Raw genomic sequence first — 15009 nt, 5'->3', positions numbered from 1 at the left:
AATCAATAATCACCATCAGGGTTTTTTCAAATTCTATTTGCAGACACAGACACTTTAGTATCTGGGTCAGTTGCTCTCTGACTTGTTTATCTAGGTTTTTGCATTTTTGTTTTTTTCTGAGTACAGTAAAACTCATTTCAGATCCAGTGCAATTGCTCTGTGGCATGTTACGATGGTCAGCAGGAAGTGGATGTTGCTGCATGTTATAGTGAGAAAATAGCAGGGCACACTGAAGTCATGGTTAATTAAATACAGACAGACAGACATAACTCATACACTTTGAAAGCACTCGTGTTCGGATGTCCTCTACCATGGACACAAGTTGTAGGTGGAGGCAGAGAGAAAAAGGAAGATCAGTAGAAGACAATAGGCCCAAAATGGTTACTTATAAAGACAAAAACTGCCATGACCGATTTCTTAAATGGAAAAACTTGGAGGCGCTCCCTGCAGAAACTGAACCTAAAAAGAATGTGTGTCAAGGACCCATACACCATCTTGGACAGCTCAACAGCCTTGGTCTTCGGCCTGTCATACTCTGTGGCATAAGTGAGTGTGGGCTATTGACTTTAAAAAACCCAAACAAAGGTACACACAAATTGTGTCGTTAATTAGTACCGTAAAATGTGTATAAATATTGTACATGTACATTTAGACCAAGTCCCTAGTTATTACTCTAGCTCCTAGAACTATGTTTATCCTGGTCTTGTCTGCAACACAGCTGTGGTTGCACGGTTCCCCTCCACAGGCATCCAGTGCTCTAGAGCAGTCCCAAATAACCGGTTTGCAGCATCTGCTCTATGGTCACTGAGGACACTGCTGTTTATTTAATTGCCCTGCTTTTACAGTAAAAAAAATTTTAAAAGTGTGCTGATGAATCACAGTGGGTTTCATGCCTTCCTATGCTACTGGGGAGATGTGGAAAATTCTCTCCACCGGCTCCTTCAGTGGAGGTGTGGAGAGAAGAGAACATCATTGCTAAAAATGCATGACAAATATCTATACATAGCTGCTTACCTCTGTAATTGGCATGTTATGCTTACACACATCAGATAATGTTTTTAAAATGTAGTTCAAAGTGAGTTCCTGTCTCCAAGCATTAATTACAGCTTCCATTTCACATCTGTTACTAGAGAGCAGCAGACAAAGATCTATATAAACACAGCAGGCTTTTAATTGGAAATCTAGTGGAATTTATTTCTGGTGATTGCTAATTCTAAAGGATGGTCAGTTATATAGAACAACAATTGTCTGCCAAAGGCCAATTATCATTATTTTTTATTTGTTTTTCTTTTTTTAAGACATGCTAGAGGAAGAACATAGCTGTAACGATATGAGAAGTAAACTAATGCCATCGGTTAGTTAACCGACTTTGCTTCTGAATTCCTCCATACTGCACAACTCGTGGGACTGCTAATAATAGTAACAACAATAAAGAATGTTTGCCTGAACTTTGTCCTCACAACTGAATATATTGGGGATTTTAAAGGTGCATATTTTCATATCTTAGCAAATATTTTGGCCTGAGGTGTTCTGATCAACATGACATCATTAAAAAGGGAGCTGCTCAGAAAGGTCCGTGTAATTGAGTACACTATCACGTATGCAACGGCTACACAAACACTTTGCGATGTATGCAATGGCTACACAAACACATAAATTTGTATTACGGTTTGCGGCACATTAGGTACTTGTTGGTAACCTGCTGTGTGTATATGCTGCAGTAGGGATCTTGCCCTCTATCATCGGTGGGCTCTTTCAGTGAAACAGATGAGGAGGTGGAGGAGGTCAAAGTTTTAATAAAACATCAAAAAACCCTTGCTCTTTCTGTCTGCTCTGTATCAGTATTTTCCTTCTCGTTTAGCTGGTTGGTAGGAGAATGAGTACTACATGCAGGGTCAACAAGGTCAATTCCTGTTAACTTCCATAAGTTTTGAATGATACCTGGGCCCTACTTAATGATAACTTCATATTGAATACTGCAAAGTGGAAATCTGTCATCTTGTGCAGGTTTTGTCATTGGCGATGGTATGTATTGCTAATGTCTTCCCAGATTTGAAGGCTAGTTTTTTGGTGTTTTCTCCACATCTTTATTGAATGTCACTGCTAACTCTGTGAGCTGAGAACAGAAATTAGACCAGCACGCAGAATCAAAAGGAAAATTTTTGAGTCATTCACCTTAGTGCCGTTCAGTCAGGGCTTTTGCAAATGGTGCTGAATGCTTCTGCATGAGCCTTTTCCTCACTTGCAGGTAAGCTTTGGCTCCTTTCTGTAAGGTCTGTTGCTCCCAGTCCTGCAAAGGCATTGAAAGCAGGGCAGGAATTTGGACTCCAGAACTGAAGTCGCTTGTCTGTCACCAGCACGTGTTTTCTTTACGTGAGGTAGGCTTTGACTATAAAGCCAGCTGCACAAAATTTACTGCTTGTCCTATGTTGTCCAACTGCCTTATTCACATATTCCAGCCGTTTAGTACTAGAAAGGCCACAGACAACCCATTTAAGTTGAGAATGAATTAAATTACTTTTATACCTATTGTCTACCTGCATAAATGGACTATTGATTCATAGCCAGACGGTTACTTTTATTTGAAAAGATGTAGTCCATTTCTCGCAAGCAGTTTTAGCTCTTTGCTTTTGATGTCTGTCAGTCTTTCCTTTTAAAAGCAAATGTAGTGCAAAAGTTCCATTTAGCAGATTTTTGACTGCTAATACAGTTTGCCGTCATAGTGCTGATTTCTAGACCCACGGCTATTTGGCAGCAGTTCAGTGCCATCCAACAAACTACCTGGCATAGGCTTAGATTTCAGTTATTCTGGCTTTTGATTTCTGTTTTCATGCTCTGTTAAAGCGTAATGTCTGCTCTTCCTGCTCTCCTCCTAAAAAAGCCCTTTATATAGAAGAGGTCTTAACACATTAAAGGATCATGGAGGTTATGAAAATCTGGGTATCAGTATGTAAAATACTCGCAGGCAGAATGAAACAGATCTCCAAAGCTTTACATGAAAAATATTTCTGCAGTGTTCCAGAGACACTGCTTTTTGGTATATCATGTACCAGCATTTTTGTTTTCATTTGTATGTGTTTTCTCTGAAAAGCCCCTTCATCTTCCCACGATGAATCTATAGGAAGGAAGATGACCATTTTTTTTCTTTTCCTTGCTGGAGGGTGAATTAGACCTTCAGACAGCTTTGAAAGACTCATTTGAGCATTGTGCAATAACAAAGCAGGAAGAAGAACTAGTGTGTGGCCACAGGCCATTTGAAATGAAGTGACGAGCCATGAGGTCTCCGCTCTTTGTGGGGCCTTTTCTGATTTGAGCTAGAGATTGCCTGGTTAGAGTTAAGCTGTGCACTTGTGCACACAGATTGCTACTGTCTGATGTGCAAACCTACATTCACATGCTTTATTGCAGCCCCTGAAAATGACAAAAATCAATGTCTCTTTCTGATCGATTGTGGTTTTTTGTTCAGGAGGTCACCTCCTGTCTTGACTTGGCAATGGTGAAAAGAAATACTCTTCCATAACTGTTCATATAAACAGTCTATGCACAAAAGATCATTATCCTGACATCCAGTAGATAGGAGCGCTACATGGTAGATACTGTATTGTATTAGTCAGCAAAAAAATGCAATAAAAACAAGGACACTAAGCCCTTTTTATACAGGAGAAAAACTGCCAGAAACCTGTGAAGTTCTTAAATAAGGAAAGATGTCTATCTGACATCAATTTTATTGCCTGTTGTTTGGTTTTTACCTTTGGCTGTAACAATGCTCTATTATCAGCTTTTCTTTATATTTCCCAACTGGATTTTTTTGGGTGCAGATGCTGGATAACGCTTGTAGAGTTTCCGTGAGTATTCCATCCACATGGAACAGTCTGTTCAGTAGGAGAAAATTAATGGGAAAATAAGATGAGACTAAGCTATGAGTGTATCTCTTAACCTGTGGAGAGCTCGTAGTTTTGCGCAGGTTCTTCACCATCTCTGAGCCCTCTCTGGAGTTAAGCTGAAAGATGTGGCTGCCTCTGTGCACTGTTTGGGGTATTTACATTGGCAGCTAAGGTGACCAAAACGCAGTTTTTAACCCTTAAGAAATAAACAGATCTAGGCAGCTTCAGTTAGCTGCGTAGAACAAGGACGCTATGAATGTGCACGGTTGAAGCTGTAGGGAGTGGAAGGATTTGCTTAGTTTAGAAGTTAAGGTAGCTGGGCTGCAGAGAACCACTTTTTTTTTCATGACCTTTGCATAAACAGCATAGTAGCATAACCTTTGCCCTTGGAGGGGCTTGGGAACAGGACGGTGTTGCTTAATCGTCTTGTACCAAGGGAAGCTTAAGGTCACATTAGTTGGGTTGAAGGGTCAACATGAGAGACAAGGATGCATGTAATAGGGTGTGCTGTTGCCCAACGGTTGCCTCTGATCATCTGAAATCGCGCATTTAAAAAAATATCCAGAATTATTCCAAAATCTTCTCGTGAACTGCGCCAGTGAAAACAAGCATAAAGCCTGGCTTTGGAAATGTCTTGTTCTGTTACGCCTTGGATCCGATCCGTGCTCAGCACGGGAAGGGAAAAGGCCACCGGGGAGGTAGTTGGTAGAAGAGACTGCTGCAGCTTGCATCATGGACTGAAGTGCATGGGAAGCATAGCTAAGCAGTGTGAACGTGCCTGAGAAGATGCTTTTCAAAAACAATGACAAGCAGAACATTTAGCAGGTGGGTCTTGACTGTAGGTTGCTGCCTGTTGGCACTTGATCTTCGTAGCGACATTCTCTGTTGTGTTCTGGTCCCCTTCTAGAGGTCTTCTCCTATAGATGCTAACTCTTGGATTTGTAGTGTGGCCTGTGTGTTTAGAAACAGCTCATTTTTGCAATCAATTCTACAATTGACCTTGAGGAGCAAAAAGGACAATTTAGGGGTCATAATGTTGTGCTCGTTGACAAGGAACACAGAGATAAGGAAAAGCAAAGCTGATGTAAATTTGAGTGGTTGGAAACCCCCCGTGAGTCACCAAACATGGTGAGGGCTGCAGAAGCCCAAGCATGTAAGGATGATTACAGAGTATGACATTTCCATCTTAGAAACGGCTTGATTGGTTGAAAACATCTAAACTTGTAGTTTAGTGCTTCGCTTTGATTATGGTTTTTAAGAAAGGAGCTTGGCTTCAGACATTTTAGTTTATAATTTAGAGGCACAACTGGATTGTGTCCCACTGAAATTAGCATGGGACTAGCTGAAAGATGGGGTATACTTACCACAGCGAGGATAAATCAAGGTCCTACCAAGAACAAGGGCATTAATTATCATCCTGTTTATGGCATACCCTTGCCCCTTCTGCTGCCTCCCCCGAAAAGCACGCCAAAACATGGCCCAGCCATCTTTCTCCTTTTTATGCTGACGTGTATGTGGTGGTTGACCTAATTATCTTTTCCTCAGAATAAACTCAGTCATGATTTCCGTCAATCCCTTTACCCGAGAGAACTGGGAATGAGAGAGGCTGTATCTGCAGTGTGGAGCAAACTCTTCTGTTCCCAGGTTTTGCATCCTGACACCTTGAAATTTGGTGTGGAAACCATAACAAAGTTTGGCAGCTATTTTGTGGTCTTTCAAATGTTGTCTGCCTCTGCATGTTCTGTGAAAGCACCGGCATTGTAATTTGGTAACATTACTGTAGCCGTGATGGTGTAAAGGTACGAGAGACGCACAAGTTGTGTGGAACAGTGATAAATATCTTTTTCGATATGTTGTCTAAAAGTGACATGTAAGTAGCTTTCTAGTCAGCCAGTTGCACTGCAGTTTTATTTGAAGTTTCCCATATATTAAGGGTAAGCCCAGAAAACTACTGGTTGAATAATTGTCAGGTTGATACTAATAACCCTTTTTAAAAAAAAAATACCCTTACTTTTCAGACATAGAATCAGTTCCTTAAGTGACTCCAGGAAAGTCAGGGGTTACTCAGAAACATAATTTTTAAGGTATCTGTAAACATGGTTTTGTTTCTTTAATGAGATAGATTTTTCTTGTCACAAAGCAGGGAGTGTTGAAAACGCTCTTAAGAGAGTTGGACAAAGTGCTGTTTCTCCATGTTCATATATGTATCTGTAACAAAACATCTTATTTCTGTATTTGATCAGTTCCAACATTTCTAGTACCAGGTTGCGAAGAATATATTGATTTTTGGTGTCATTGACGAAACACAATGATAGAAACTGAGGAATGCAGTCTCCTTGTGCGTGTTTTAATAGTGCAAGCAGTTGTAGTTTCTGTTGTTACTGTTGATCAAAGGCTTAGTTCCGGAGCAGCACATAATGCCCTTTAACAGAGTCTTCCAGCCTGCTCCTGCCTTCTCTCCCCCACCCCATAGCATGAGATACGCAAAGCCTGAAAGAAGTCCTTGCCCCCTACCCTGCTTTTTGTCCCGTTTGTTTATTTATTTAAGAAAGGAGGTGGAATGGGTTGACTCAGATGCCAGAAGTCTGGGAAGTACTGATGGGTACCTTGATGTAGAGGGCGAAAGGATGTCATGAGGAAAACCAATCTAAGATAAAATTGATGATATTACATCAGAAGAGCAAGCTTGGATAAAACACAGAAATCACAAAGAATCCTCAGAAGCAGAAAAGTTGTTGTGGAGGTGCAGAAGTCTTAATGTAAAAGGCAAGAGGTGGAAGGTGGGTGGTTGCTGGGTAAGGAGCAAACCTGAATGGATATACCTCAAAAAGCATCTGTGAAGGGAAGAAGGTGGAGAGCAAGGCGGTCCTGATATATTTAGTATGTTTGGTTTATAGGATTAATGAAATAATCTTGCATTAGGGCCATTTCCTTTTTCATTGCTTTTTCTATGTAGAGAACCCGAAAAAAATTTTGAACAGCAGATTTCTTATTCTACTTTTCCCTCTTTTAGTCTAAAAGCCTTTTTGACGTGGGAAAGAAAGGCATTTCAAACTGTATTTAGTTCATCTACTACAAACTTGTTTCTTGTAACTTTAATCTAACTTGGAAAAGTGTATTTTAACCAGTAAAGCTTTTTACATCATTTAAATTTGGTATCTAACTAAAGTAAACTGATTGTGGTTCCTTAAAAAAAAACACCACAAAACCTCTCATGTTAGAGAGGACTGTGCTGACCATTGCAAGATTTTTCTAGAGTATTTCTGTGGGTATCAGAAATCTTTGTGAGCTCTTGAACTGTGTTAAAGAACTAATTGTTTTTGAGTGTTTGAAGAAGTCTGAGGGTGACTTCAAGACACAGGTTCAAAGCTGATTGCTATCAGAAGGCAACAAGCAAAACAAAAAAGGCATTCAGAGAACTGATGAAAAATCTCTTCCTTTCTCAAGTACATCTTTCGTTTTGACTCTTGCGATGCCATTACCTTACTGAATGTCTAGCTGAGAAGGCAGGGCTTGAACTTCTAATTTTGAAAGTCCTCTTAGAAGATCAGCAAACAACCTTATTTCCTCTTTTTGTGCTAAAAGGGAGGGAGCAGGAGTGTCTGTGGTTTGTTACTAAAAGTGTTTTGGGAGATGCATTACCAATGTAAAATTAAAGTAAAAATTTGGAAGTGGAAAAGGAGCCCAGCCTTTTAATAGGGTAATCAAAGCGCGGCATTGGGTTTGAGGCTGAATAACTCAACTTTCATTTATTCTTGGGTTTAAATAAATACATTAGCGGTGATCTGATAACGAGTTGTTGCTGGTTTGGTCTGTAAGAAAGTAATTCAGTAGTTCGTGTGTGGTTCTGTCTGAAGTGTTGAGTTGGTCGTATAACAGAGAAAAGTAAACTGTCCTGTTCATTGCCACAGATTTAAGAAGTCAGGCTTGTGATAGGAGCTCTACACAGTATTTCTCTGAAATAACCCCTCAAATTATTTCAGCTGGAAATCTTTAGAAGTCCTGTCCGCTTCCTAGTGCTCTGGCAGATGCGTGAGCATGTTTCCTATTCATAACTGCTTTGGAGTGCTTTCATTAAAATAAGTAATTATTGACTGCAAGGATCCGATTAGAAACTGCAAAGAACAAAGAGAAAATTAAATGCATTCTCTTTTAGGCAAAGTGGAAGTGACGTTCTCACGTGAAAACACCTTTTCTGAAATTTCATCCAAATGGCTGCCGCCTTATGTTAGCATAATAAAGTAATTTAGAGATCCTCCTTCTGACTGTTAACTGCTTTAAATGGCCATATGAAGATGTCTGGTGCAGAAATAGCATTCAGAAGACAATACCCATCCGCTGAACAGCCCTGCTTTTTTTTTTTTTTTTTTTTTTTTTTTTTTTTTTTTTTTTCCCCTGTATCTTTACACCGGTTTAACTTGCTGCTGAGGTGCTTGCACTTGTAACAGCGGGAAGCCTGCCCTCCAAGGGGCGGAAAAGCAGAGCCCTGCGCACAGGGACGTGGTGAAGCGGGGCTCTTCTGCACGTGGGTGCAGGTCATGCCGCGCGTCAAATCCCTGACTTTGGGGCTCTTAGAGGTGCCAGGGTAGATGCTAGCGGGAGCAGGACCTACTGTTTATAAAGTATTGCTACTAGTAAGAGCGTGCGGTGCTTACTGGAAGGGAACGATAGTAAGCCTGGAGGGGATGTAGGAAATGATTCTTGCAGCAGATCTTGCTGCTGTTGAGTACCCCACAGGAGGTTTACAAAGACTTTGGAAGATTTGTCTTTTAATGGGAACTTTTAAATAATGGGAATAGTTTTTAATAACGGTGCTGTTTCAGCTCATCGATACCTTGCTGGACTACCTTGGGTCAAGGTGGAACTTTCACTTGGGCCAGCTAAATCCCAGTTAGTCCACGTGGATACCTAGTTGTGGATGCTCCTGGGTTGGATTATGACACTTGGTAGGTGATAAATCTGATTCACTGTGTCTGTGAAGGAGACGGCTATTTTGTGATCTTGCCTTGGGATGAGGAAGTTGCTTTTTCAGGGCCTGAATTTGTTCTGTGTTGTATCATAATAATTTGGTGGCAATTTGTGCACGCATTCAACTTGTTCTGCAAAGAGGTAATACGTACTCAAAGACCAGAAGACTGGAACCTCGGAATCGGAGCTATTTCAATAGAGGCTGTGATTCTTCACATTTTTGCTGAAAGAAAAAGAGAGAGAAAAGGAATTTTTACAATAGCGACGCATCCTAAGCGTTACTCCATGAGGTGATTTAGGAATTGTTTTCACCACTATCGTTCCTGCTATTCACCAGGTTTCTCTTATTGCCATAATACACTACTTTTTTCTCTGTGATACCTTACATGAATTATGAGGCAATGAAGCCAGCTGACTTTATTTAATAAAAACCTTTTCTTGGTCGCAGTAATGACTAATGTTCTGGAAGTGTTTACATCATTTTTAAAAAGTTATGCTTAAGCCATGTGAAAGACTGCCTCGTGTTAAGCGAGTCTGTGCAGAAGTGGGCTGCTGTCGCCTCTTAGGAGATTTACCATTTGAAGTAGTGCCACTTCTCTTGCTTCTCCTGTAGCCAGTGGTGCTGCAGTTTTGCCAGTGTTTTATCACACGAAGATCAGGGAGCGTGATGATGTTGTTCTGTCAGATACTTGATTGTGCAGAAGCTATGGAGCGGATGCTTACGGTTATAAAGTTAGATGGTATCACGTTTCGTGGGGATTTTTTTAATTTGCTTCTTTGCCGTGGCATCTGTTGTGATGGCGTGCCTCAAGTTACTCTTCTTACATTGTAGTAATACTTTAGTCAGACTTTAATAAGGTAAAGAGGAGGATCTGTAGCAGTCTCTTTTATTGGTCATGCTTGCACTGTATTCACATAATTTAAAAAATACCCAACCTTTTAAAATTTTGCTCGTACAATCTATGCAGAAATATGTATTAAACTGAGGAAGTTGTTCTCAGAGACTTCCTGGTTAGTTATTTAAGAACCCAAGAGGAGGTGATCCCAGGAAATTAAGCTGTTGTCTCAGTGCCGTAATTGCCCTGCGGTACGATCTTGTGTTGAAATGGTATCTTTCCTCTAGATGAAACCTTCTGAGCTATTGCACAGCATGGGGGTTTGCATAAAACACACAGATTGGAAGTTCACAGCTCTCTAAAAGGTACTTGAGTTACAGCGAGGAGGAATATTCCCCTCGCAGCTAATAAAATTGTCTTAATTTCAAGGACGCTGCCGTAGTGCCCGTAGCAAAAGCTCAAAGCTGCTACTTGTGTTGGGCCTGATGACGAACAGGTGGGTAATGGGGAACGTAACAGCCGGGTAATGGTGAGAAGGGAGAGCTGATACACAGCGATAATCACATGTTAATTAAGGAGAAGAAGAGGGAGGCAGGTAGATGTGGAACGTGTGGACGAGACTGGCAGAATGGAAAGGAGAAGGTGGGGGAGCCGATGGTCCCTGGTCTCAGTGCGTGCCCCCGCGGTGGCTTGCTGGAGAAGAGCGCGCGTGGGGCCGCGTTTCTGTCGGCTGCAAGATGCTGCTCGCCTTATCCAGCCCTTGCTGGGTAGGGTGCTACGGAGGTGAAGAGAGCTCCGGTCCTGCCGTTGGCTTCACAGCTGGTTCCTGTCGGCGACGAGAGGGTTGACTGCTGGTGGAGCATCTTGTCCGTACGTGGGGACCGTGTTACGGGGCTGGAGGCTTCGCAGCCTGGCTCTTTGCAAGCCCGCAGCAGGGCTGTTGAAGCCAGGTGTTGGCTTTCCGCCTGTAATTGCAGACAGAGCGCTTAACAAAATGAAATTAGTATCACAGTGGTAACACCGCGCACATCACGCGATGTATCAATTGATATCACTTGCCCCAGAAACGTACTGGAGATTCTGGAGATAACATGCTTAATGTTATCTCCTACCTCACTTAATTTGATTTTATTTGAAAAATCTATTGAAGTGAATAGAGGGTGACTGAGAAAATGAACGGCATTGTGAATAGACTGTGGCGAATGATCATGTTACCACAGCCTGATGAGTTAAGGCAATGGGAATGGGCATAAGCTGCTACCTGGGGTGGTTTTAACTGATGTGCTCTCTAATTGCGATGGGATGGAAATTAATGCCTTGTCAGCTGCTGTTGTACATCGAAATAGTAATAAAGTTGCAGAAGCCCAATGCTTTGGAAGCATCTGCCGGTTCATGTTCTTTTCTTAAGGCCTGCTACCATATAATGGTGCTAGTGTCTACCATAATGTCTGGTACTTCTGTTTTAAAAACGAGCAGCAGAGAAGGACTTGGATACTCTACATGGAAAGACAGACTTTTGCACCAATACTTGGGGCACTGACAGGTTTTTTTGCCGAGTTCAGTGAGTCCCAAAGAATGTGTGAGAGGCAGCTGAGGGCCAGAGCTCGTAGGCATTACTGCGCAGCTGGAAGCGGTGTTAAGGCAGGGATTCCTACAGCTGAGAAGCTCTGTGCTGTAGGTGAGGTAAGCATGAAAACATGACAGAGGTGGAATCAACTTTTGCCCTTCTTTTGCTTTTGTTGAAAGGAAGAAAGCAGGGTAAAATACTAGCCACCTTTATCCAAAGGATTGCTAGGCTTTTGCAAACATTTATTTGTTGTCTTTCATTTGGGAAGAGCGTTAATCTGTTCCAGCCCGTGTGTAATAACAACTCTGGGGGGGCTGTTTGCTTGCAGACCTACATTGGTTCAATAGTTGCCTCTGTGAACCCTTACAAGAGCATCCCGGGACTGTACGACTGCACTGCCGTGGAGCGATACAGCAAGCACCACATGGGAGAGATTGCACCTCATATCTTCGCTGTGGCGAACGAGTGCTACCGCTGCCTTTGGAAGCGTCATGACAACCAGTGTATCCTCATCAGGTAAATGGCTGCTGCTTTAATTATCCCTGCCGGTGAGCCTTCCGAGGTGATTTAGGAGCATGGGTTTGGGCCATGTGGAGAGGAGAACTCTAAAAGAAAGCAGGTGTTTAAACCATCAGAGTTTCGGGAGAGGGTTCTGAACTCGCTCTGTATCATTCTGTGGACCTCTAGCAAAATGTTAATTTTTCTTACACATCTTATGACTTCATTTAGTGAAAGAATCTACTGTATTTTTGTGCTTTTTTTTGCTGCTCGCCCATCTAATGTTACCCTAAGTGCTCTCCCCACCAGTTTAAACATACCTGTGCAGCTCCGTAGTTTGTCGCCACTAGACCCTGAACCCTGTATCGAGAGGAAAAGAAAAAATAACCCACCAGTCTTGAGAAATGCGGTAAATAAGAATAGCAAAAGAGAAACCCCTCCACATTTCAGCCACTTAATTCTGCCTGATTAATCTTCCTTGCTTAATCTCGTCGTGCTTTAATTTAAGGGTGATTTAATAGCTTCCCGTTTGATCCACTCTGTCACTGGTATTCAGGATCTCGCTGCTGCCGAATGTACGTTGAGAGCAGTTGGCATTTCAATAGCTTTTCGCTGCTTTCGGCTCCTCCTTCCTTCTTGCTCCAGAAGAGCTGAAAACGCAGCCAGCTCTTTTCCCTTTCCGCCGCCTGCCAGCTCAGCTGCGTTGGCTCGTACGCGGGCAGGGAAACCGAAGCCTTGCCTGCCGGATCGGGACGAGCAGCTCGGTGGCAAGGGCAGCGTGGCACCAGCGTCGGGCTCCGGCAGGGGATGAGAGCTTGTGTTTCCCCTCCCTCTCCTCTTTTCGCCTTCGCAGTGTTTTTATGATTAAGCCTGTTTGCTCTCACCTTCCTGCAGCGCAAATTAAGCGTGGCGAGCTCTTCAGACGCAAGGTGACATGATTTTAGCTGTTTCCCAACCTCCATGGGAGCCCTCGCGACAGCCATAGGACCGCAGCACGGGGCAGAGAGGGGGTGAGGCAGAGTGCGAGCAGCACCTTTTGCAGTAGGCACTTTGTACCGGCACTTAAGATTACAGGCCGGTTTGCAAGGCTTTCTGGATAAGAGGAGGATTTGGCACAACCCAAGCTGTTGTTAGAAATGTGGATTAGATGCAACACAGCTAGGTCTGGTTCCAAATTTCTGCAAGCTCTCAGGTCGCAGTCCCCACCTGCCCTCCCCTCTAGGCAGGTTCTGCCTGGCACTGGCACAAAGGCAGAGGGACCCAAGTGTGTTTTTCAGCTTTCTTCAACTATGTTTCTCGTTTTTATTATTTCCTACATAGTGCGGTACATACAAAGCTGAGTCCAGTAACACTCAAGAAAAAATGAAATGCACAGAGATCTTTGTCATGTGAAAATAGCTGGCCTGGAGTCATGATTTCATGTTTTAATGCCAGGTAGTTACTTGTGAACAGCCCATGCACCCAAATTTTGGGGACTGAAATAATTTTTGGTGCTTAGGTAGTGGCCATTGGTATTTTTGCCATTCTGTACTGGCCCAAGTATTTTACCTTTCCTTCCAGTTCCTCAGAAGCTGCCAAGAGAAAAGCAGGTTGTGTCCTAAAAAGGACATAAGCAGAAGTCTCTGATGTTCCAGAGGAGCTTCCAGTAGTCCCTGCTCTGTAAACGATGTGCCTTGGTGCAGATAAAACCATAATACAGAGAAGCTTTGCATTAGCCATCCCTTTTAAAATTGTTTACTGTGGTCATGGATTAAAACAATGATTTGTGTAAGTTCAGTGTTTCAGACAAGTGCCACAGTACAACCTTATAAGGGTATCTTGTTCCTACAGAAATTGAAGGAACATGCAATTCAAATAAAAAAAACCCAAAAGTCAAATCTACTTCCTAAACCAGTATTATCTGCTGTATCTGTGAAGGACTCAGGGCAGGATTTTTTAAAATTACTGAAGATTTTCAGTGGCGTGGCATGTCATGAGGTTTAGGAAAGTCCCTGTGATTATATACTTAAGTTTGGGGCATCAGAAGTGCGCTTGTCATCTGCAGCATCCTGGTCATTCCTGCATCTTTTACTGGCTTAGAATTTGCAACAAGTCACTGTCAGGCTTTCTTGGTTACTACTGGCATTTGAAAAAAATGGTCAAGTGGAACTCTGCAGTGTCTGAATTCAGGCAAATATTCTGGTTTTGTATTTAATGTAAGAACTGATAAAAAGGAAAATTTTGTTGCATCACGAAAACACCGTAAACAGTTACGTCCACTTAAAATGAGACAATCATTAACGTAGGCTTCACGTTGTGATAGGCAGTTTCACCTGCTCCTAACTTTGGGATCTAAAAACTCGGGTAGCAAGTTGTAGCAGCTCCAGGAGGTGAGGAATTGAATACTGTCTTACGCTTCTCTGGACTTGAAGTGCCCCCTGCTGACATCCAGAACTAGCTCAGCTTTGGTTTGGAGCTGCTTTCTTAAGGCATGGCGTTCAAAAACCTGTGGAAAAAGCTTCCACTGTTTTGAAATGCTTGGGTTATTTGTCTGGGTGGGGTAAGCTGAGAGGGTTAAGGGAAGAACCTGAATTAGAAACTGTCATCAGTAGTGACTCAAAATGTAATATAAATGCGAGACTATTTTTCCAGTGTAACCACCCCGACCAGAGATGAAAAGGAAGGAAATACAGAAGAGGTGACATTAAATGGAGTCATCCGAACATGCTTATTTGTCGGTCTGTGTGACACAGGCTTATTTTAATTCATGATAATGCTGCATAGAAATGATTTAGCAGCTTAAAATGTCAACAAAATGGCACACTGAAGAAGCTGTGCATTAGAATATTTACACAGTTGTGAAATGCTGTTTAGCTCCCAGGCTAAAAATTGTTTATCTGGCTACTGAACTAGAGTTTTCATGTAAACAGAAACATATACGTCAATGAATGCTCAGTTTCATGTTGATCTGAACCTTACTTAGAGTCCAGTTTCATTTAAAACAGGGGGTGGGGGGAAGCCCACCACAGTTAAAAAACAAACAAAGAAAATTAACATCATCTTAATGTCTTCTGATTTTTCAACTGGGTGCCTCAGCAGGAGCATGAAGGGAGTCCATCTTACTCAAGCAGTAGCCAAACAGCTTGTCCTGATGTAGGGAAGGGACTGAGTGCCTCCATGATTATCTGATGTTCACAAGTTGGGACCAAGTTCAAACCTCCACCACTTTATTGTAAGAATAGGAAAATATCTTTAGCGGTTTTTTTGTTGCTGCTCT

The 15009-nt window shown here is 42.3% G+C and overlaps 1 protein-coding gene across 1 annotated transcript in view; it reads left to right on the top strand.

The window, feature by feature from the left end:
- The window catches only part of MYO10 (myosin X), a 166592-nt gene that overhangs the window by 76449 nt on the left and 75134 nt on the right, over positions 1 to 15009 (top strand). Inside the window, exon 4 of the mRNA XM_049824196.1 lies at positions 11584 to 11771. Within this exon, the coding sequence (XP_049680153.1) occupies positions 11584 to 11771 (188 nt within the window). The remainder of the gene's footprint in view (positions 1 to 11583; positions 11772 to 15009) is intronic.

This window comes from Accipiter gentilis, chromosome 20 (assembly GCF_929443795.1).
Source record: "Accipiter gentilis chromosome 20, bAccGen1.1, whole genome shotgun sequence".
Classification (NCBI taxonomy): domain Eukaryota; kingdom Metazoa; phylum Chordata; class Aves; order Accipitriformes; family Accipitridae; genus Astur; species Astur gentilis.
Note: the sequence above shows the minus strand (reverse complement) of the source record. Positions and strands in the feature narration are given on the sequence as shown.